Genomic DNA, 24,821 nt, shown 5'->3' with positions numbered 1-24,821 from the left:
GCGCGCTCCATCCCCCATATTTCTTTTGCACACAGACAGAGACGACTTAAACGTCTACAGCACTATGCTCAACATATGACAAGAGAGGTGACTGCTAACTTCAGCATGTATGAACCATGTCTATATTGAAACACTGCAGTAGAGGAAGAGGAAGCTTAGCACTGCACGCTAAAGGGAAGGAGATTCTGTGAAGTTTTGGAGGCAAAAAGGACACGGAGATTCAAATCCTGCTGCTTATAAAGCCGGGCTCAGACTACAGGAGTTTTTAAATCTTAAACGATTGTGAAATCTGGATGTCAGGACAGGAATAATCTTCACAGATTTTCTTCTTTTAAATCTCAAACCTGCACACATTACAAGATTTGAAATTCGTGGTGCATCACATACTACAAGATATTCTCAAAGGGGTCCTATTATGCCCTTTCAAAAAGTCTTGATTTTGTTTATGGGGTGTGCTAGAATATGTTTTCATGCTTGATTGTTAAAGGGATACTCCACTTTTTTCGGAAATATGCTCATTTTACAACTCCCCCAGAGTTAAACAGATGAGTTTTACCGTTTTAGAATCCATTCAGCCGATCTCCGGGTCTGACGGTACCACTTTTAGCATAGCTTAGCATAGATCATTGATTCAGACGAGTCCAGTAGCATTTCTTTCAAAATGACCAAAGAGTTTCAATATTTTTCCTATTTAAAACTTGACTCTTCTGTAGTTAAACCGTGTACTAAGATCGACGGAAAATGAAAAGTTGCGATTTTCTAAGCCTATATGGCTAAGAACTACTCTCATTCCGGCGTAATAATCAAGGAACTGTGCGGCCGTACCATGGGTGCAGCAGGCGTAGTGATATGACGCAGCGCCTGAAAATAGGTCTAATAGGTTAGACAAACTTAGTCCCGGTCACGTTGGAAGAAGTTACCGAGCTGGGGACTATTTTTAGGCGCTGCGTCATATCACTACGCCTGCTGCACCCATGGTACGGCCGCACAGTTCCTTGATTATTACGCCGGAATGAGAGTAGTTCTTAGCCATATAGGCTTAGAAAATCGCAACTTTTCATTTTCCGTCGATCTTAGTACACGGTTTAACTACAGAAGAGTCAAGTTTTAAATAGGAAAAATATTGAAACTCTTTGGTCATTTTGAAAGAAATGCTACTGGACTCGTCTGAATCAATGATCTATGCTAAGCTATGCTAAAAGTGGTACCGTCAGACCCGGAGATCGGCTGAATGGATTCTAAAACGGTAAAACTCATCTGTTTAACTCTGGGGGAGTTGTAAAATGAGCATATTTCCGAAAAAAGTGGAGTATCCCTTTAAGAAAAATCATTATTTTTCACATATTTTACATTATTACAGCACCTCTCTCCCCAGTCTGGCTCAAACTGGCCGATTTAGATGAAGTCCCTCCTTCCGAGATACGAAATGTGCTGTGATTGGTTAGCTGGCCCAGTGTGTTGTAAATGGCAGCATTTAGTGCGTGTTCGGAAAATGTCCCGCCCCTCCATAACTACGAGTTCTTCTGTAGTGTAAATATAAATAAAGATGATGTCAATTTCAAACCAATTCGAGTCTGATTCAGACCCTGACAGTGTTAACGAAAAAGAGGATCATGCAGAACGAATTTCCTGCACGGATTTTGCAAGCACGGATTTCACAGGACGTTTCAGAGTGGTATGTTATTTAGAAATGTTCTTATACATTATAGACACAATGTTATCCTCCATTTAATCGTGATATTTGTCGGAAAACTAAGGTAATAAAAACCGTAATCGATCACAAAACCATAGTTAATTTTCCTAAGGAGCAGTGAACCGTCTTACAAAAGCAACAGAAAACAAGCTGTTCTCCATAAAATGTGCAGCGCACAGATAAACGTTGGGGTTATAATGTTCAGGAACAGTGTTTAAAATCAATTTGAACCACTCTAAGTTCTTCAGCCTTAGGAAGGTCAAACAAATGAGTTTTGGAAAAGGGATGAAAAAATATCTCTTTGACATAGCGACAACACTGTCTTCTCTAACGCAGCTCAACCAGGACTCTTCCCCTTTTTCGCATATTATTGAAATGAGGGACATTGTGACTTCATAAGATACGGAAAAATCATGTTGTAGTCCAAACAAGCCGTTCGTTGTAGTTCTTGAAAAGGGGATTCTGTTAAATAAAATATCTCCCTTTGGAGTGTACTTTGAGCTTTGTAACCTTACAGATCTTTTTTTATGCTCAAACAGACTAGTTGAAAAAGTAAAAAAAAAAGCATAATAGGACCCCTTTAAGATTATCATACCAGATTTAGCACCTCACGTGATCTCATGGGGAGGCGGATGTAAACAAAATGGATACTGTGTCGTGGCAACTTGCTGTAGACATTATATGAGGAGACATTATAAAAATAGTCGTGTTGTTGCCTCATTATGACCAGTCGTTCCTTCATCTCCGTTGTCCACCCATACAGCAGCTTGTTGTTTTGCGGTTGCCATTTCAAAAGTTCTGTCTCCTTGTAAACTTGTCTCTCATTGACTTGTGGAAATTTAAAATCCTAAATATCAAACATTTGATATTGTTGAAGGGACCTCGATGTGTCCGTGAGCACAGATTGATTTGATTGACATTATCAGATCATCTGGGCAGACCATTGGAACTGACCAACGCGGATGGGGTAAATCGGGCATACATCGGCCTGAAACTCCTGTCGTCTGAGCCCGACTTAAGGCAGCATATGCTTACTGAAATAGAACCTTATTTGTGACATTTGGAACGCTCAATATAGTATGTAGAAACTCTATATGCAGTGACTAATGACATAATAAAAGTATAAAAAAGTAAAAAAAAATAGTTAAAATAGTTCATTCTAGATTGATTTTTTGGTCTTCCTTTGTACTTGCGTTCTTGAGTATTGGAATTGAATGTCGACGCTTGATGATGACGTTGTATGAGAACACAATGACGCAATTTCAAATGCATATTGAGAAACGGCCATATTGTTTTAATTTGTCATGCGTGTCCTTGCGACGAGGCACGTTTCTGCGCAAGTTTGATATGAGGCTGCCTTAGAAAACGCTCAGATCTGAAAAAGTTCAGATCTTTCATCGCATCCGAAGCTTAAATCGGATCCGAAATTTCTGCATACGCATGTGATTGTAACTCCACGCAGTTCCTGTACTACTCTCGATTGGAAATGAATGACTTCCGGTCCGACGGCTGTCGTGTGCAGTGGAAAGGCGGCTTTAGTAGGCAGATCACCACATTTTGGAAAATAGCTATTCTGTCTTTACAAATTATTTACCAAGTCCTTACAGAGAACATTACGGATTTCACTCTCTAACTCTCTTTTCTGTCTCCTGAAAGTGGTCATGGGTATGAATGACATCAGCAAAACACATACTGTCTGTGGCTGCATCCGAAATCGACTCATAAAACAGTAGGCATAAAGTAACCGGATTACCTACTTCTTCCGGGGAGATTCTGAAGTGTCCATATGATGGACACTTTACTCTACCATGAGGTCACAGGATAGAATTTGTGAATGGCGGTGATGCTGGTAGGTCACATGATAAGGGCAACATGGCGAATGTAGTACATCCAGATTACATTCATACCATATAGAACATACTTTTTTAGAGGTCACAAAGTAATTACTTATTCAAAATAAGTACCTTCTCAAGAGAGTGTGCGATTTCGGATGCAGCCAGTGTGTCTGAACTACCCTAGAGTGCTGATGAAGCATATGAAAATGAAAGTATCCTACTATTATTCGAATCACTCCTTTGATTTCCCTTATCCTTTCCTGCATAACATTCAGTCATAATTCCATCTAGCATTTTTCATTCGTTTTTTACCCACCAAAGTTAGTTTATACCCAAGAAAGATTCGCCATTAATGTTTACAACTGTATCTCTCCTCAACACAAAGGCACACTTTTGGATTCAAGGACTTAGTAATAGGTGAGTACAGAAAGCAAAGAGAGGCACAGCAACACAGCAGTGACCACAACCTACAGTATGTGTCCAGCACACAAATGAGAAAGCACAGGTCAGATAAGAAGTCGGCTGTTGCACACTGAAGCAATGGAAAGATGTGAAAGGAGCAGTGTCTACAGCAGCAGGGCAGCGGGGGAGAGCAAGTTCAGTCGCTGTGGGAGTTCTGTACTGGTCTAGAAGTTTCTATGGAGACTATAGGTTGGAAAGGACAAAAAGAAACACTCTCTATGAGTGCTGTGGCTCTGACAAAATGCTCTCTGGATGAGATTTCTTTTTTGTTACCTTTTCTGTTTGTCGCCCTTGGGTCTGCTGACTGCCTGGCTACAGTCAAACTATGACAGAAAACATGTAGTTTCAAACCAAGGAAAGACAGACAGGCAGCAGTGCATTATGACCAAAAAACAAACAAACAAACAAATGCAAAACAATGCAGCAACAATAAACAAAATCATAAGCAGTAGGTCAAAATCCAGAAAAAAAGCATATAACAATCACAGTAAAAAAATGCTGGGTTGTTTCAACCCATGTTTGGGTCAAATATGGACAAACCCAACCATTGGTTTAATTGTTTTAGTTAAATTGAAACTTTTTCCCCGCCAGCGTTTTTTGGTAATTTTAACAAAAAAAACATGGCCCACAAATGCATTAATTCTAGCTTAATGCTTTTTTTTTTTTCATAAAAAAGCACATTTTGAGCAAAAAGCTGAGAAAATCGTGTTTTTGTCAAAGACTAAGTCGGGATGGGATTAAGAACGATGATCAAAACATAGATGGAGTAGATTGAGTCCATCAACACGCTAAATGCGTGCACAGTCCTAACCACTTCCTGGGTCAACATTTCACTCGGTAAAATTTTGCTGTTTTGATTTAAAGGGATAGTTCACTTTGAAATTAATTTTTGACATGTTTTAGCTTACCTCAAGGGCATTTAAGATGTAGGTGTCTTTGTTTCCGCAGTAGTTTCAATTTTGATATTTTTAGGTCAAACCGTTCTTGTCTGTCAGTCATATAATGCAGGTCTATGGTCACTGTCTCAAAACACAAGCACAGAGTCCAAATTAAAACAATTCCCCACGTCCAAATGAAACAATTCCCCATCATAAGTACACATTGATGGCCTAAGACACGAAACGAGCGGTTTGTGTGAGAAAACGAACAGTATTTATATCGTTGTTATCTCTTGAAAACAGTACACGTCCAAATGATCTGACGGCGCGGGCGGGTATAGATATATACATAGATGTCACCTTGGCTACTGCAGTTCATTGGAACGAAACCGTAGCCAAGCGACATCTATGTATACACTAGATGTCGCCTTCGCTACTGCAGTTCATTGGAACGAAACCGTAGCCAATGCGACATCTATGTATATATCTATACCCGCCTGCGCTGTCAGATCATTTGGACGTGTGCTGTTTTCAAGAGATAACAACGATATAAATACTGTTCGTTTTCTCACACAAACCGCTCGTTTCGTGTCTTAGGCCATCAATGTGTACTTATGATGGGGAATTGTTTCATTTGGACGTGGGGAATTGTTTTAATTTGGACTCTGTGCTTGTGTTTTGAGACAGTGACCATAGACCTGCATTATATGACTGACAGACAAGAACGGTTTGACCTAAAAATATCAAAATTGAAACTACTGCGGAAACAAAGACACCTACATCTTGGATGCCCTTGAGGTAAGCTAAAACATATCAAAAATTAATTTCAAAGTGAACTATCCCTTTAAATGCTGTTTATTGTTGATCACCACATTATTTTTCATATGCATCTGCTTGCATGAGATCACTCGTTTCTGCTTTTTCTTTGCCTGTGTTTTGATCTGGAGATACTGTACTCGTTCAGGTGATGCCTAATAGCGCCCCCTGCCTTATGTTAGCAGTGATAACACTGGCAGGGAAGCGGTTTCTCATAAAAGACAATATAACTCGTCAGTGGCAGGGAAAGAGTTAATCCATATTTGACCCAAACATGGGTTGAAAAAACTCAGCTTTTTTTTTTTTTTTTTTTTTTTTGAGTGAATGGATTGAGTAAAACAACATGGGTGTGCAACACAGAAGAGGAATGAGTATAGCACGACAAGGCCTCTGTCAGAGATGAGTGTCTGGGGTAATGGTGCGTTCAAGTCATGTCAGAAAGATCGTATTTTCGATTTGAACGCACATGAACGTCACCACAAAGTCATACATACAAATGGGAAACTCTGGATTTTCTTTGAGACTCGATACGAGTTGGGGGTGTGTCAGTGAGAAATATGGCGGAATACCACAATACATCTAGGTTTTTAGCAGTGTCTTTTTATTTACATTGAAATAAGCTAATGGCCTGTACAAAATATAATAGCCAGTGTTGCCAAGTCCGCAGTTTTCCTGTGGAATTGGGAAACTTTTACATTGTCGCCATGGGTTGTTTTTTAGTCCACGGCTGGTGCTAAAACACCGCAGACAGCATGCACGTATAAACAACGCAATCTTAGTGAATTCTCCCCTCTACATTTATACATTACAGGAGGAGATATCAGTGAGCTTTGGGGTCTCCAAACCAGAATAAATGGCCAGAATGTTGGCATAATGTACAGATTAGACAATTTGTTTCAGTGAAATGTGTGTATCTTAACTCCAATAGAGTATTAAAATATGATCGGATAACCACAATAAATGTTGATGTATACGGTCACTTTCATTGCATACATGACCTCTGTGTTCCCTCCATTATAAAGTTATACATTATGTATAAAGGATAATGCGCTAAAAGCCTTATCTGGTCTCTCTGCCTTGACAACTACTGCTGAGTTATACGGCATTATGTCAGCTTGGCTAATAGTCTGTAATCTATTCTACTCTGTTCAATGTTAAAAGAACCACAAAAGGGCAACATGGACACAAAACTGTCACTAAAATTAATATTATCCCTTCTATGCCATGATCCAGATATGAGCCGAGCTACAATACAGCAAGAACAGAGCCCAACATGGCCAAATCTGCAGACATGACATATCTCACTAATTATGTCTTAATTGGCACAGACTGCAAATTAGCATTTTGGTGTGTGTGTGAGTGTGTAAGAGTCCCATCCCAGCATTAAGACCCTTCATTAAGCTGTTTGATGGTGCATCTGCTTCAAGTTTGGTCAGCACAATACTCTGTAAAGAAAATATCATTTTGGGGCTAATTTTGCGTGGACAAAAGGCAAATGCAAGACCACAAAAAATCTGTTATTTAATTAATGCCACAGAGGTCTCTAGATGAAGCTCCAACAAATGAGGAATCTAGAGAGAGATGGTGAATGTCGGGGAAAGCATACACTAGAGCAAATTGTTTCAAACAACTTCACAGTTGGGCTCTGATACCAATATTTCAACTCAACTGCAGGGAAACAGTTTCATCGAGGCAAAAGCAAACACGCTAAGATTAGGTAAACACTCGCTTATAAATCACACACACTCTGCTGAGTACTGATAAACGTTAAGAGCATAACCTTTACAGAAAGACAATTACAGTATTTGATTCATGAGACCACCTTGCACTGTTACTATACGTTATCAGTGCTATATGGTTTTGAAATGAGCCATTTGTACTAGAAAGCAGTTTAATTAGCACTAGTTGATAGGGGTCACAAAATGTAATCATGGTTTGGATTAAACTTTCAAATTGTAGATGAAGGCCTTTAACACCTACAGACAGTCATTTGAGTAGATGACTCAACTAGGATATATATATATTATAAAAAAAAGCAAGCAATGTTTTATTTTATTGAATAATGAACCATGAATAATTTGCAACATTAACAACAAGTATTGTGGCTAGGGTGTTCTGGGTTGTTGCAAGATGGGTTTTTTCACCCAAAAAGTATTCAAAAAAAAAAAAAAAAAAAAAAAATTAAAATGACCACAAATTAAGAATTCATGTTCCTGTTTTAGTAAATCGTGCCAATGATTTACAAATATATTCATTAATTTTAGTTAAATCATAGCCACGAATTAAGTAGTTCGTTCCTACGACTTCTTACGAGTAAATCGTGGCCACGTTGAACTAATTCGTTGAACAAATTATTACAATGTGGCCACGATTTAGTAAAACGAGGGAACAAATTATTAAATTGTGCGTACGATTTACTTAAAATGAGGGAACAAATTAGTAAATTTACAACAAAAAGCTATGGTTAAATTTTTTTGGGGAAATAACAAAATGTTAAGATCTGATTACAAAATAGAAGACAAAATAGAAGACAAGTTCCTGGGGACCCACATCTCGGCGGACATGACCTGGACAACCAACACCTCCAGCCTGGTCAAGAAGGCTCACCAGCGCCTCTTCTTCCTGAGGACACTGAGGAAGAATCAGCTTTCCTCCACTATCCTGGTGAACTTCTATCGCTGTGCAATAGAAAGCATCCTGACCAACTGTGCTACAGTGTGGTATGGGAGCTGTTCTGTTGCAGAGCGCAAGGCACTGCAGCGGGTGGTGAAAACCGCCCAGCGCATCACTGGGACTCCACTACCTGCCATCGAGCACATCCAGAGGAAACGCTGTCTGCATCGAGCTCGCAGCATCCTTAAGGACTCCTCTCACCCAGCCCACAGACTGTTTTCTCTCCTGCCCTCCGGCAGGCGTTTCAGGTGCCTCCGGACCAGGACCAGCAGACTAAAGAACAGTTTTTTCCCCAGAGCTGTCTCTTTATTAAACTCTAACCCTCATTGATCCCACTCCCCTTATATACTGATTGACTCTCCTCTCCCTCCTCACACCTGCCTCCATTTTGTTATTTGCAATACTATAATGTTCATTTGCACTGCTGACTGTTATTACAGTAACAACTGTTTACATATGCATCTTGCACTACTACCTTGACTGGAATATGCTCATTTGCACTGCCGACTGTTTATTTACAGTACCGACTGTTACATATACATTGCAATATCGTACCTTAACTGTAATATGCAATTACTTTCCACTGCACTCACTCGGATAGCTTCTGTCCAAACTTTATTTGCACTACTTTAAATCCATTGTTATACTGCTCATTAGCCTAACTTATACATATATCTATTTGTAAAATTCTGTTTATAGTAATATCCATCTGTATATTATGCTCACATTCTGTTTATAGTAACAGCCATCTGTATATATATCCATAGTACATATCTATCTGTAAAATTATGTTTATAGTAACAGCCATCTGTATATTATATTCAGTACATATCTATCTGTAAACATTCTGTTTATAGTAATAGCCATCTGTATATTATTATATTCAGTACATATCTAGCTGTAAATTCTGTTCACAGTAATAGTTATCTGTATATTATATTCATAGGACAATCTATCTGTAAATTTTTGTTTATAATAGTATTCAACTCTATATTTATTCAGTACATATCCATGTTCTGCACTTATGAACCACTGTATATCCTGCACTTGCTGCTATTGCACTTCTGGTTAGACCTAAACTGCATTTCGTTGCCTTGTACCTGTACTTGTGTAATGACAATAAAGTTGAATCTAATCTAATCTAATCTAAAACTTTTTCAACAAAATATTTAAATATTAAATTACAGGGTGGCTCATATACACGTAAATTTGTATTTTTTCAATTTTAATTATTTACTGTGAACATTCATGCATTTTTTGAGTATTATGTAGGAATAAACTGTAAAATATATGGCAATTCATACTTTTTACTTCCAAAAACCATACATCAATCCTCCTTCCAAGGAAGTTCGAGATTTTTTCATCCGTTGCATTATAAGAAAAATGCCTAGAAATGCATAATTTGAAGCATCAGTCGTGTCCATAACAAATGCTGGTTACGTGCATAAGTTTAATAGTTTTAGGGGCTTGTTCAAATCTTTTATTATTACTAACCCCACACATTTACGTATGATGTTTACACTTTCATACAACTGTGGGAGTAAGAGCAGAAGTTTTCTTTTAATACATATTTCAAGAGCCAGACCGTTGCCTTCCTCTGCTCTCAAGTTTCCCGCTGTGTTCATTTGTAGGATCTCCATTAGCATGAATAGATTGAACACAGGGTACCAGTCCTTCATCCATTTGGGACCATATTGGGTGCCTCCGCTACAGTTATCAGCCCATCCAGCATCTTCACTTAGAGGTTAACTGCCTTTCAAACTGCATCAAGCTCCATTCACACTAACATGTGCAATTTAACGGACTGCAAGTGACTAAGGCGCTTCCACTGTCCCCATAGAAAGAAAAAAAAGAATGAGATGAAGCGAACCCGTGGTACGAACAAGAGATTGAAGTCAGAGCATGTGGGAGGAAAACAGAGAGAAAGACGATTAGATGGAATGGACAGTGCCGTTTATGGATGTGTTAGAGACCCACTAAGCTCACTGTCCTCACCAGCTGTTAGAATGATCTAATAGGATAAAAATCAAGTCTATAATAAGACAGGAGGGGAAAAATGTCTTCGATTTTTCCCGAATGTGCACTCATCTCTTTACCGGCCCAAACACACACACACACAACATGTTTCTGACCAAACACACGTCATCTGAACCACCTTGTTGCTGGAAGAGTATGTGCTTACGTACTTACCGTATACCGATCAGGTATTTCTCAATTTTAATGCAGATTTATGGTCACATTGATCAAAATTAGACTGTATGTGTTTATGATCTTTTAGAACAAATGTTGATTAATTCTTACTGAAACTTTTGTGGTTTATATGAATTTACATTTATGGTTTTGTTTTAAATAAAGCGTTAAAATAGCACAAGCACAATGACAGAGCAAGGCTGTGTGATTTACTACAGTACATCACAACATCGCAGGGAATGTTCCACGCCAAGTTAGCACGGAAAAACACGGCCTACTGTGAAAAAACACCCAACATTCAGTCCTCTACACCTCTTGGACTCTACAGGATTTACACGGCACCAATGAGAGCCTCTATAAATCAAGGCCCTGTCACACGGGGCTGGGAATACGGGGTCTGGTTGACATGCTTACGTTGGCTCTCTTTGTAAACGAAGCTCATTCTCCGCGTTAAAGGCTCGGATTGTCGTGGTGGAGGTGGAGGAGGAACCTGTGAAGGTGGCCGGATTGTTAGAGGGGTTTAAAGACTATACTGACATGGCACTTTTTAGCACAGCTTTAGTTTTTGAGGTAGATGTGGTTTCATGAGGTAGACGTGTCTTGAGGGAAAAGCTCTGCCATTTATTTTGAATGGCTATGAATCCAGCAGGATTGGGATCCACTGTAAAGGTAGTTAAATAGCACACTTATGTCTTTTAGATCATAGTTATCTTCATAAATGTGAAAAACGCTTCTTTAAGAATGAATTATGCCAACATTCAGTGGAAAATCACTCAAACCAGTCTTGACCTGAAGAAGAAATCCAATTAATTGATTGTCTTATAGGCACTGGGTTATTATAATAATTACAAATGTGCAATTTTATTTTCTCAAACTCTCTTGAAACACCATTATGGTTGTAATTATAGCATTGCCAACATATTCAGAGACCTGTGGCATGAAATCAAAATAATTGTATGCTGTAATTGCTTTCCCATTGGGAATCAAAAGGCAAATGTTTAAAGCTTCATGACTCGTCAATACTGTCAGAAGGACTCTACACCGTTAAAACATTTGAAAAGCAAAAAGAAAGAGTTTGATCCTCTGTAATGTGAGAACATGAATCTCTGATGCTTGTCTGCACCTATAATCCAGCATTAGGTTGACCAAACTCTTTGTCGAGAAGCATAATCCATCTTCACTGATAATAATAATCATGTCAAATTTAAAACATTTAAATTAACTGAGCAATCATCAAAATAGTCTTAAAATGCATGTGAAAAAAACATTCTATTGTAAAATGAATTACAATAAATAAATGTCTTCTTGTCTGCTGTGTCCTGCGTCAGTTTAAGTGCACATTGATCAATGTTTCAATGCTTCTCTTGACTCCATCTAATTGTCTTTTCTTGACATTGCTTCCCTGTTCGATTTAAGCCAAGGCCTGACTTGAGAGACTGCCAATCCTAGTTTAGAATTTTGGAGCGGCCAATCAAATCACTCCAGTGGCCATTGTCACCCCAGGGCACGCCTCTGGTGAAAAGTAATGTAGCACAACGATCTAAAGGCCTGAGCTGAGCCGAAACTCAGGCTGCAGACAGCATGATCCAAATGAAAAGTGAGTGAGCATGTGGCAAATGCCACCAAAGTATACACTTGTCACAAATTGCAGGCAGGTAATTACTCGGTGGGCAATTGTTTTTAAACCTTAATGACAAAAGCCTCTGGACACCAGCATATGGATGTTTGCAATGCTCCTTCCTCTAATAGAACATTAAAGATTCAGCAGTCTAGCTAATGGAAAGATGAACAGTCCGCTCTTTCCAGGGAAAGCAGATAGGAGACAGCGCTGCAGAAGGCAGGTGCACTTTGAGAAGCTTAATGGTGGGAGACTTAATATGATCCTACTATTAATACTGTATTAATTAACTTCCAGAACACAAGGCTCGGGGATAAGGAAAGCAGAGAATGCTCTAATAAAGATGTGTTTCCAAACACCAGGTGCATGTACAATTGCCTTTCAAAGGTTTTTTTTTTTTTTTTTACCTCAGAACCAGAATAGAAACTGTTCACTCCCCATCATAATTTTTTTAAAGGGACAGTTCACCCAAAGATGAAAATTCTGTCATCATTTATTCACCCTCATAACATTCAAAACCTGTACGCTCTTCTCTCTTATGTGAAGCATAAAATAATATATTTTGAAACATGGTTTTCTGCATTAACACGCTATTTATATCATTAGTGTTTCAGGTTTAAGTAATCAATTTAGTGCTCCAGTTACTATTGCTTTGAAACTCCTGCAGTGGTGCACGTGTGACATTGGCGATATTGGTGATCATGTCTCGCAAAAATACAGGATTCAAGCACAGGGTGAGATTATTTCACTTGGGTTGGGTATAAGTGTGGGGTTTGCAGGTTAGAGGGGTCTTACCTTGAAGGAGGACATGACAGGGTCCCTGTTATACCTGTCTATGGTGTGGAACTTGGTGGAGTGGTTGAGTTCATGGTACAGCTCTGAGTGTCTTTTGCGAGTGTGCATCACTTTCTGTAAGGAAGGGGAAAAACAAACAAACAAAAAAACAAAACAAAAAAACAAAAAAAAAGCAAAAATAAGAAAGGGCAGGCCAGGGAGGAGCTGGGTCGACGGTAACTGAGTTAAACCGCAAGACTAGGGTGACAATAAACACTCATCCCCTCAAAGGGTGGTGTTCTGATTGGTTAATACAACTGATGGGTATCAAGCAATATTAAAGCTCTCCGGTCAGTATAATTTCCTACTTACAGACACTTCCAACCAATTCCCAGATTTAAAAGGAGGTGGTTGGAAGCTGGCTGGGCTGTTTTGTAGCAAAGACGTTGCAGTCCTATTACTATGAATGGGAGAAAGTGCAACGCACAATATGATGGAATAAGTCCCGCCTTCTAAATAAAAGAGCCAGTCGCTAATATGTAAAGTCATGGCGCCACTGCAACTGCTGTTAGAAGCTCCGCTTGCTGTAGAAACAGTCAGTGTTCTGAGATGCGCGCTTATGACTGCACATGCGCAATGGCTGGAAAAATGCAGGTTTTTTGTCATGTATTTAAGTATTTAGAAACAACATTTATGAGACAGTTGTTGTCAGATTTCATTGGTGAAGTGGTTAAAGCTATACTTTATACTTTATATAAGCATTTCAAAGATGGCCGCAGAGTAAAATGACTTGCCTTAAAGGGACTTTGTTTGCAGTCACAGCTTGTTTTTGCACAGAGCCGACATTGAGCATTGCTCTAACCTGTGAATATCAGCACTGTTCTCATTTAGCAACCATGTGATGCGGTTGATTTCTAAGCAAAAATGGAATTTTAAGTTTGTTTACCATTTATTTTGTTATCTTGGGATATCTTTGTTTTAGGGCTACCAACGTTAAATATGTTTATGATTAAAGCGTAACTCTCGCCAAAATGCAACCTAGGGTCTTTTTGTTAATCTACCCGAGGCAAACTTTAGTTTAAAAACATAATTAGAATGGAAACGCCACTTTTAAGTTTGATCGTATTTTCGTTTCCGGTCAAATTACCTTTTGAATGGGAGTGCTTGGGGCAATTCTATGATAGCATCAAAATCGCTATTTTTAAGAAGGCACAACATGAAACTTTGCTCGAAGTATCACCAGGGGCTCTACACATGAACTCGAGCATTGAGAACATTGTTTTTGTACACAGAGTTTACTAAAAAGAAAGATTTTGTTTCCTTCTGTCGGCATTTTATCAGTCAAAAATAGTCAATCTTATTTAATTTTTTTTACACAAGGGCAATACAGATTTTAGTTGACTATTTAGTTTATTTTTAAAGAGGAATTGAATGCATTAAAACTAAATGCACCACAAATTGTTATATTTCAACTAATTTACATTTTGAAATGTATCTCTGTAACAACAAAAACTAAAACTTATTTTATTCACCTGACAACCCTAATTTATTTATTGGGACAGGAGGGAGAAGATCTCATGCAGCACTGACTAAAATGGAAAAGGTTATGAAGCTCTAAAAGCATCTGAATGTGTTAGTAACAAGACATACCTCTGTTTGAGAAGAAGCCTCCATACCGGAGAGCAAATATCCAGTCATAACTTAACTTAAACTTTCAAACATAATTGAAGAACTGCTAGTTTAAAAGCACACAAGTGTGTTCTGGAAAAAATGGATTGGGAGACTTTAGACTGGAGATTTGCTGGATTCTGCCATTTGATCATTCCATGGAGGTGCCCATTCCCTCCAGGCTGCCTCAGTCATACACGTGCAGTCTCTACTCGTCTCATTACGCCGTTTATCTCATTCACACACACTAATGCCACTCACTCCACACTTAAAGACTCTACACTGATTCAGTGTTTCTGCAGCCTTGATCATGTATTCAGAAATGTGGGCTATAGCCTGCTGCTTGTGTATGGTGTTATGTTTAGCCATTATACAACACACATATTGATGACATATAGAAGATGTCATTTTGAAATAAGGTGAGCTGATTTCTGAAATGCAAACTACAGTAAATGTAATACTATTGTCACACCATATTATTTGGACTTCAGGAATTATATATATATATATATATATATATATATATATATATATATATATATTGTTGTGTCATTAGCTTGTGAGTATTCCATCTAGTCTTTAGAAATCGCACTGGGCAGAATGAAGTTAAATAGGTAATATATATATATATATATATATATATATATATATATATATATATATATATAATTATGTACTGCTATATATACATATAGAGTACTATTATAGACATACATGGTAACACTTTACAATAAGGTTAATTTGTTAACATTAGCTAATCTATTAACTAACATGAACTAGAAAAAACATGTTCATGTTAGTTCACAGTGCTACCATATACATATATATATAATTTGTTATTCGTATGTGAGTGTATATATATATATATATATATATATATATATATATATATATATATATATATATATATATACACTCACATACGAATAACAAATTATAAAACTATAAAAGTAAAAGAAAAACAAATCCTGGCAAAGTGGATTGTGTAGTCACCCTATTTTAAAATGACGCTGAAAAAGCCTAAGGAATCAAGGCATGTGAAACACTGAGCAGTTCAGCCATGGACAGGACTGTTGCTAATATACTAAATGCATGATGGGGGAAACAAGCACCAGTGCGGCAACTATCATTGGCTCCTTTGTAAGTCCATTGAAAACTCTCTAGCTAATATTGGACAGAAGCACAAACACCAGTCTATGGACAGATGGGGACGGGCTCTTACCTCAAAGTCCAGCTCAGAGTACCGTACTCTTTTCCTCTGGGGGAAGGGGGAGGGGGAGAGAAGACACCATCAATCACAAGTGCACATCTTTCAGCACCTGAGTAAACTTCGGCTCTGGCGCACATGACGCATTGGTCTCATGCAGGTGCAGTGAGCATATAATACACCTCAGCTGAATGAACTGCGTTTTTCCAGTGGGTGTTTTTTGATGTTTGGTTTCAAATTGAACTTCAGCATGAACATAGGAAAGGGGTATTCACCGTCACCAACATGTGGGAGTGGGGCGGCGTCTTACTGCAAAACAGCATTGATGTTAAAAACTATTTTTTTTCCTCCATAAAACAGCATCAGTGATGATGATTTTAGCCTTTGAAATTACTAGAAAGTATGTGTCTGCATATACTGTAAACAGCAGAAGCTATGGTATGTTTGGAAAATGGTATAATATTTCATAAATATCTCATTTTGTAAACATCTCTAATCTTCTGTAAACAGCAAAAAAAAAAAAAAAAAAAAAACTTGCTCAGAAGGAACTTGCTCGGTTCTTACAATTTTGTTTGCACATCTGCATAGTGCAATATGCATATATAATGTACAACGTCCAAAATTATTTACATTAAAATCAGTTGAGAAAACCACCTGGCAATACATTTTTCACATAGGCCCTGAAACTGTAGTAGGCTAGTATATGTAAAATGAACAATGTAAACTTTCTCCACGTTACCTGCACATATAGCTATCCCCGTTTATTTTCCTTGTTATAATGTAACATTACAAAGCTGGTTAAAAATCGACAATGTTACCTTTTAAGAATATATATTCGTCCTTGGAAAATGTGATAACTTATACCTTTTAGCAGTGACAATATTTAGCAGTGACACGACAACGGTCAAAAAATTATGATAGACCAATTGTTGGCGAGGAACATTTCCACATATTTCCATTTGAATGGCTTAATACGAGGAATAGGACACAGAGACGTCACATGGAATTCTGTTGAAAAATATATATACAATTCTGATAATAAGTCTGACGACATGTGAATCATGACAAATGTTTTCTTTAGTAGGTGATTTGTGTCACTTTATAGTGAATGACTCACACACCGGCAAGTGTAAGAGTAGACTATCCTTCTTAAACCAAGTAGGCTATATGTTACATGGCAAAGATGGTTTTATACACATTTATTTACACTTTTGAGCAATAATTTTGGACCATGGACATTAACTGTAGTAAATTAAGTGACATATTTGGACTTCTGAGAGGTTTCCTATGTCTGCACCCTGTAAGGCAATCTGAAAAGCAAACAGAATATTTATATTTCCTGCTGTACTAATTGAGGCTTAAAATGCCATATACGTAAGAGATGCAATAGTCTATAATAAAAAGTTTAAGTTATTCAAAACACATTCACAAATGCAGTTAACCAATAGTGTCTGTATACATTCTGTGGCAATTTGTCACAAGCTCAAACTCACTGAACACAAACCAGTCAAGACCTGGGCATACTCATACTCATGAGAATGAGAGTGAGTCACATTTTATACCTTGTTTAAAGTGTGAGAAGTTAGTTGTAGACAAAGTTAAGGCGTCACTTGGTGAGTTAGGTGACAGCAAGCCAAAGCACTACAAACTCCGCAGTGTTCAAGCCCACTAAAATATCAATACCCAGGAACCTGTTCCTTTGTGACCCCAACCTTACATCACCAAACTTGAGTTCTTTAGAGAAAAAGTTTTAAAATTCACTTCTAAAACTGGTTTATTGCAGCCTTTCCAGCATGATGATTGATATGAAAATTATATGCATGATGTACACTCTAACAACCAAGGCACTTGAGTAATTGTGTGAGACAGAGGCAGAAAGAGAATGATTGAGAAACATTTTCTGTATTTCACAGGTGGTCAACTGCCAAAGCGTTAAAGGGGTCATATAATGCCATTTTTGTACAAGTTAATATGATTCTTTAGGGTCTAAATGAAAAGTTTGTAATATACTTCAATTAAAAATTCTCATTAGTATTGTAAGAAAACACTAATTTATCTGGTCAAAAACAGCTCTGTTATCAGCACGCCATTTAGGTGCGTGTGTCTTTAAATGATAATGAGCTTTGCTCACCACGCCCCTCTGTTCTGTGGGGCGTTTTGACACAACACACGTGGAGTGTTGCCTTGACAACAGTTGAGGGTATATTTTGGAGAAAGAATGGCAGCGGGAGTCTCTGAGGATTCAATTCAATTTGAACCGGAGTCGGACCCGGAACAAGATGACGGCCCCGAAGAAGTTCGACAATTAAGGCTCGAACAGGACGTTTCTGAATGGTTAATGTCACTTTGATCTATCTTTGTATGTACTGGCAGGGTAGAGTAGTGAAATATGAACGCTATGTGTTTACTGATGTATACGTTAGTTCATTGACAGATTGATGTTACAGCTAATGGTCATGAAAAACTTTTTACTTTAGCTTTATACTGACCCTCGTTTATAAAGCAGTCTGGTGAGAAATGATTTGCGCAAACATGAAAGCATTGACGTTGATCGTGGGGAATATTCCCTTCGAAAACAAAACTCAGCCACTGCGTCTTCAGCGGTTCGGATTTAGGAACATCAAAATGACTGCTGTGTTCGTTATTACACCCAAAAACAGAACACCACAATCGCTTAGACGCCATTCTGCTCCAGCGTATCAACAATGGCGGACTATGATGACAGCTCGCTCAGGGCGGGTCTGTGTTGAAACGCTGCTGTCAATTAACAATCGTGGGAGGGGCGTCCGACCGTGGTCAGACGGCTCGATTTGAGACAGGGGAAAACATATAAGGATATAAAAAAAAAAAAAAACACTGGATGGATTTTTATCATTATATGATGGTTGTGTACAGGCACTGCCAACACACTTTTTAGTACAACCAACTTGTAAAAGTGCATGTACCATTATATGACCCCTTTAAAACACATTTTTAAAGTCAACATGAAATTAATATTTTACTTCCGTGAATATATCAGGTAATCACGGATGAAAAAAAAGCTAAAATAAATACTTGAATTAAAGCTACAATATGTTTTTTTTTTTTCGCCGCTAGGGGTCGCTAACCTTACAATAACAAAGGCGTAGGTTGATGATGCATAAGTATTAAGCGGAATTATGGATCTTGTCGTCAAGCTGATGGATCTAATAATGTTTATGGATGAGTGAATATATTGATGTTTTTAACATGACTGTGGTATGAAGCAGGGTCCGATTGCTAATGAGAGACAGATATCAGCGCCACACGTGAGTCCCGCGGATATAAAGGAATAAGGACAATTAATTCTACCAAACTATCCGCAAGTGCTTTATTACTACTCACACAGGTCAGTTTATATTATTGTTATTATATTATATATACTTTCATTTTTAGTGTTTTGTTTGTTCATTGCTAGAAAGCAGCAAAAATCACTGTTAAAAAATTATAAAACTCAAAAAAATAAAACAGCTCATAAAATATTTAGTTTGACCTTCTGAGTACAACATTTTTTGAAGCTTAAGCACTTCCATTTGGAGTTTCAGGCACTACGGTTGAAACAAGACGGCTTAGGGTGATGTTAGTTTAAAAAAGCTTTTTCTTTTTTTTTTTTATGCAGAGCAAGTTATTACATTTTGATGAAGAACAATGTTTTATTTGTGCAAAAAATAAATAATAAAAATAAATAAAAATAAATAGAACCTACTAATTTGATGCTGACTTTAAGTTTGACCTGACTTTAGTTATAAATTCATGCCCAAGTCCCAAGAACTATGTATAGAAGACAGAGCGGTAAGGTTTTGTGTCATTTAATGAAGGAATGCAGGCTCTCTCAGGCACTTCCTCTGGCTGTTTCTCTCTCACCATCTGCTGTCCCTCCTTGTGGGGCTGTAGTGTAATTATAGAGAGAAGCGTAACTGCACACACACACACATACAAACACACCCAACCTGATGCAGTCACCAAGTTGTGTAACATCATGTTGACAGGGGACTCTGGGTTTAGAAGGCACACCTGAATGCATTCCAGTGATGGACTGACGAGAGAGTTGCTACATGATCAGTATGCATTGCGTCTCTGGGACAACAGATGATGTACAATCATCCAGCCCCGAAATGAAAGGAGACACTACTAATAAGATAAATCAGCCATGGTATTGCTCTCCTGTAACAGGTATTGCTCTCCTGTAACAACACCTTAAAGGGAGAGTTCACCCAAAAATGATAATTTACTCACCCTCATGTCATTCCAAACCTGTATGACTTCTGCGGAACACAAAGGTGTTGTTTTGGACCTCATTGGCTTCCATTGTGTAGACAAAAAGTACAAATAAACTCTTCAAAATATATTTTATTTTTCACTGAAGAAAGTCATACACGTTGGGAATGTAAATGATGATGATTACTAGCCCTTTAATCGTAATTTGTTGCTAGGTAAGATTCTACGGCTTGTGTGTTTAGGTCGGCGTGTTTGCAATCACTGCATTCATGCTTGGTTTCATCTCTCTTATGTTTTTTGTTGTGTTGATCTACCTGCCATTTTTCTGCCAGCATGATTCTTTGTGCTATGTGGTCCCCGGTTCCCTTTTTCCTGGCAAGAATGCCAGGAGATTACAGCACTATTGTGTACCTAGGTTGTATGCCACAATTGTAAACCAGAGGTGGTTTCCAAAATACCCTGGGACATTCAGAAGTGATGGTTGTTCTAGATTGTGAAAGAATGTACCCCTACTTTAACCCCTACTTACTTCCAAAGATCCAGCCGAGAGGCTGGTGTTGGTGCTGCCCAGGTTGCGGGGAAGGGTTCTGGTGCGCTCCACCGTCCCCGAGGTAAGGATCTGCCGGACAGAGGGACGATTCTGCTTAACCTGCAGGGTGTGGGTGTTGGAGTGCGTGTGCCCGGTGTGGGCCGGCAACTGTTTGAGAGTGCCGTAGGAGCGGTTTAGGTTCATGCTGATGTGGTCCACAGCTGCAAAGTCTGCAGGGTATGCCTCACTCTCAGCTGGATGCAGAGTCAAGGGTGAAGGGGGCGGAGGAAAGGGAGGGTCATCTACTGTAATGTTCAGGGGCTTCCCCTCATCCTGGGGTGGAGGAGGGGGCTTGAGACTGACTGTCCGACGTGGCAACACCATGTAGTCCCCTTCCCCGCCTCCTCCAGCTGAATCCTGGGTGGAAGAAGGGTTTGGTCGGGCCCACCCCAGCCCACTCTCGGTGCACAGGTAGATGGGTCCGGATCGCTGATGCTGGCCTTGTTGCTCCACATTGACATCCTTCTTCAGTGGCTGCTCGCTTAGCTCATTCAGGGTACCCAAAGCAGGTACCTGCACCAGGAGGTTAGGGGGTGGGATATTCCCAGGTAGGCTGCTGAAATTAACGCCTTCCTGATGACCTGCCAACTTGGGGTCGTCCTCGTCATCCAGGGAGATGCGGGATAGAGTGCCAGTTATGGTGGCAGGGTTACAGGTGTTTACCTCCTTAAAGATGACTGAGGTAGGGGAGAAAGGAAGAAAGAGAGAGAACAGATAGACAGAAGTGGGGAGGAAGAAAGAGACAGGAGCAGAAGTCGAGTGCACAAGATCACACAGATGGACAGAGAGGCAAAGAACAGAGAGAGAAACCAATCATAACAGAAAGTTGGATGGTGAAACGATACATTACAGAAAAGGAAAGGGGAGGGAAGGAAGATGGTTACACAGGAGTTCCCAAAGGTATAGAACCCAGATGTTTTAGAGAGAGGTTGAAGCAGTGACAGAGTAAGCAAGATTGATTCATGTGGGTGCGGAGAGAATGTGATGTGGGTGGAGGGAATGATGGGAAAAGAGACAAAAGAAAATGAGCTCAGTTACGTAGAAATGGAGCATGTCAGTGCAGAGGTCAGAAGAGCAGGAAAGGGTCAAAGGTGCAGAAGGCAGTGAGGGCAAGAAAGGACAAACATTTTCAGGCAGGTGAGTTAGTAACTAGGATTCTCAGCATGCAAATTTGGATTGCAAAATCGGTTGCAAAGGCTGGTGCTACAGCAGGAGTTTAGTCGAATTAAGTAGGGATAGCAGGGAAAGCCATGCACAAAACAGCTCCTCTAAGGGAAAAACCATCAGCCGTAAAGGCTTAACCATTTTATACATCATTTATAAGGTCTCATTTAACAGAAAACATAACTTAGTCAAAAGGTGAAAAAGTAACATGGGAATTTTTTTTTAAATAACATACCTATAGAAGAAAAAATAAACTTAATTTTTTTAAGGTTAATATTATTACAAAATTGATCAAAAATGTATCCATTAATGCCCTAGTATGCTGAAGATGATAAGGGTATGGTAGTCAAAGAGCAAAAAATGCACATTTGGTATGTCAATTTATGCAAAATACTTTAGTCTAACACAAATTGCCAACTTAAGTGTGAGACTTACATGGGTGTCCTCTCTCTGCAAGTGAGGGGGAGACAACGATGTGCAGGGTTAACTTTACATTAACAAACTTAACCAAACAAACAGCATTAGAACCAGGCCAATGTGAAAGAACCGGTGAGGAGAGTGCAAGAATGAGAAAGCAAAGAAGTGCAATAGTGAAAGGCATAATGGAGGGTCCAGAAATACTTACCCGTTTGACAAGCCAAGTCCACATCTTTCTCAAAGTCCGTCTGTGCAGGTGAATGAAGGACAGAGGAGAGATAACTTAATCTTGTTACAAACGACATGCTATCCATAAGTGAACTATAATATAGATGCCAGTTCTTGATAATTTACATACAGTCATACAACTTTGGCATGGTGAAGGGTGGAGCTGAGGGCAGTAACAGACAGTATGAGGCGGTTAAAGTCCATCAAAAAGAAACAACATTTTCATTTTAGCAATCACCACACAGTTTCGACAAAGTCCTAGTCTAATGCAACACATCTGCAACAACTCTACAATAAAAGCAGATCCCTTAGCACCAGCACTAATTACATTGAACCGAAATGAAAATAAATTAGCATATTGCAGTCTGACACAGCCGGGCTTGACTTTCCAAAAAAAAAAAAAAAAAACACGGATATTATTTTTATGAAAAAAGGGTAGGACTCTAAAAAAAACAACCGTACAATGGATGCAAAATGACTGCGTCCCTCAGGGTAAACCGTAAACGTCCATCCGAGAGCAGCTCTTTTTAACTCCAGGCCTTCATTGGAATTCAGTGTTGGTTAGTGCTGCCAAAAGAATTGACTCTCAAAGGAGTTCAAAACAAAGCTTTAGTGAGGGTATTACACTGTGGAGCAATTTTAGCATTCCCAGTGAGAGCAACTTATATGTATGCATATACCTGCATGTTTAAGTTGAGACCTACGACTATGCAAAACTTCGACTGCACAGCCATGGAAATGAAGTTACTTTGTACTACATAAATTAAAGTCAGATCTGCTGACAGCTAGCAACTTATCTAATTAGTGGGCTAATATGCTCACAGTACACTCTAAAACTGACAGCTCTAACTCTAAAGCAAACACATGCAATCACGTTCATTTCAGAGACGTACGGTCATATGATTTTGCTCCAGGACTAGGCTCTGACGGTGAACGTGGGCACGGTTGTGGTTGAGTGTATGTATGTGGTTGTGGTTCAGGGTGTGGTTCGTGTCGAGAGTGTGGTTGAGAGTGTGGACGTGGTTGTGGTTGAGGCCGTGGGAGTGGTTGTGGTTGTGATTGTGATTGTGATTGAGAAGGTGGTTGTGGTTCAGAGTCTGAGTGTGGTTCTGGTGGAGAGTGTGGGTGTGGTTATGGCTGTGTCCATGACTGTGATTGGCCAAGGCTAGAGTAGGGTGGGTGGGGCAGGTTTGGTGGCAGCCTTGGCAGCACCCAGGTGGATATCGGAGTGACCCACACTGGTCCTGACTGTAGAGGCTGGGCTGGTGTGGGCACCTCTGCCGGCAAAGAGGCAGAACGGAGAGAAAGGTAGAGAGAGAAAAAGTGAGCGGTGAGCTGAGGAGATGAAGTGGAAAGGTGGAGCAGACCTGCAGGGGCGGTTATCCCTCTCATCCAAACCTATCCACACACATACACAATTGGAGAGTTCCTGCTGTAGTTACCATGGCTACATGCAAGTCTAGTCTTTGACACGAACAAATCGCTGCAGGACACTGGGTAAAGGGCTTAAAAACTATTAAAATACCCCACAAGGTTATAAGTGCTAAGTATGTTACTGACGTGCTTGATTGTTTTCTTGTAGAGTATAATTATTGGTCAGTTTATTTATAGTATATATCTAGTTCGACCTTACAACATTTTAACATGTGCAATGCTACTCAAAAAGCTTCTGATTTTAAGCACTTATGTCTCTAACTGAACAACTATTGTACAACTTCTATCTTAATATTAGAAACTGCACCAAAAGGGCTTCCTTAAAGGAAACAGGACATAGATGGGAGCTGACCAGGATTTTTAACCAGCAACCTCTGTAGAATAGTCTTTCGCATTCGGTGAGCCGCCTGCTCCAATTTACAATACAACACCCACTTGAAACACAATCACCCAGTAACCCATGCTGTTTAGGAGAGGAGGAGCCGTCCCTCTGAGAGTCCCACGTGAGATGAAATGGAATGGAATGCTATTCACCATGATCTGCACCTGGCCGTTCTTGCAGGAGTCCGGAGAGTTTTCACTGTCGTCTTTGCAGCCACCCATCCTGCAGCGCACTGCATCCTGCACCTGAGGTGGGAAGTCATGAGATACAACCAGGGTAAATCATAGAGGCTCAAAATCGAAATCTAAAAGCATGAAATATAAAAACAAGAAAGCAATCAATCAAATATGAAAACATCATCGTTTCAAACCTCTATAATGACAATCACACAGCAGCAGAATATTAGGATTCTACGATGCATCGTGATGCGCATAGATGCAGTAATAGACCATAATCGATTATAGCCGTTTCAGGCTACTAACGTTTCTCTGATGTCATTCGTCACATACGCGCTTGTTTTGCTTGTGAAAAATGGTGGAGAGAGGTGAAACACAAAA

The 24,821-nt window shown here is 39.3% G+C and overlaps 1 protein-coding gene across 6 annotated transcripts in view; it reads right to left on the bottom strand.

The window, feature by feature from the left end:
- The window catches only part of adgrb2 (adhesion G protein-coupled receptor B2), a 312,431-nt gene that overhangs the window by 5,859 nt on the left and 281,751 nt on the right, over nucleotides 1-24,821 (bottom strand). For 5 of the 6 annotated variants that reach the window (XM_084424669.1, XM_084424670.1, XM_084424672.1 and 2 more), the window contains 6 exons: nucleotides 24,417-24,509; nucleotides 22,429-22,468; nucleotides 22,239-22,253; nucleotides 20,580-21,316; nucleotides 15,830-15,865; nucleotides 12,961-13,074 (listed from right to left, as the gene is read on the bottom strand). In XM_084424669.1, coding sequence (XP_084280795.1) covers nucleotides 12,961-13,074; nucleotides 15,830-15,865; nucleotides 20,580-21,316; nucleotides 22,239-22,253; nucleotides 22,429-22,468; nucleotides 24,417-24,509 — 1,035 coding nt within the window. The remainder of the gene's footprint in view (nucleotides 1-12,960; nucleotides 13,075-15,829; nucleotides 15,866-20,579; nucleotides 21,317-22,238; nucleotides 22,254-22,428; nucleotides 22,469-24,416; nucleotides 24,510-24,821) is intronic. The other variant, XM_084424674.1, reaches the window with a different exon arrangement.

The sequence above is a fragment of the Rutilus rutilus genome, assembly GCF_951802725.1.
Source record: "Rutilus rutilus genome assembly, chromosome: 11".
NCBI lineage: Eukaryota > Metazoa > Chordata > Actinopteri > Cypriniformes > Leuciscidae > Rutilus > Rutilus rutilus.
This window is presented reverse-complemented; position numbering and strand designations above follow the sequence as displayed.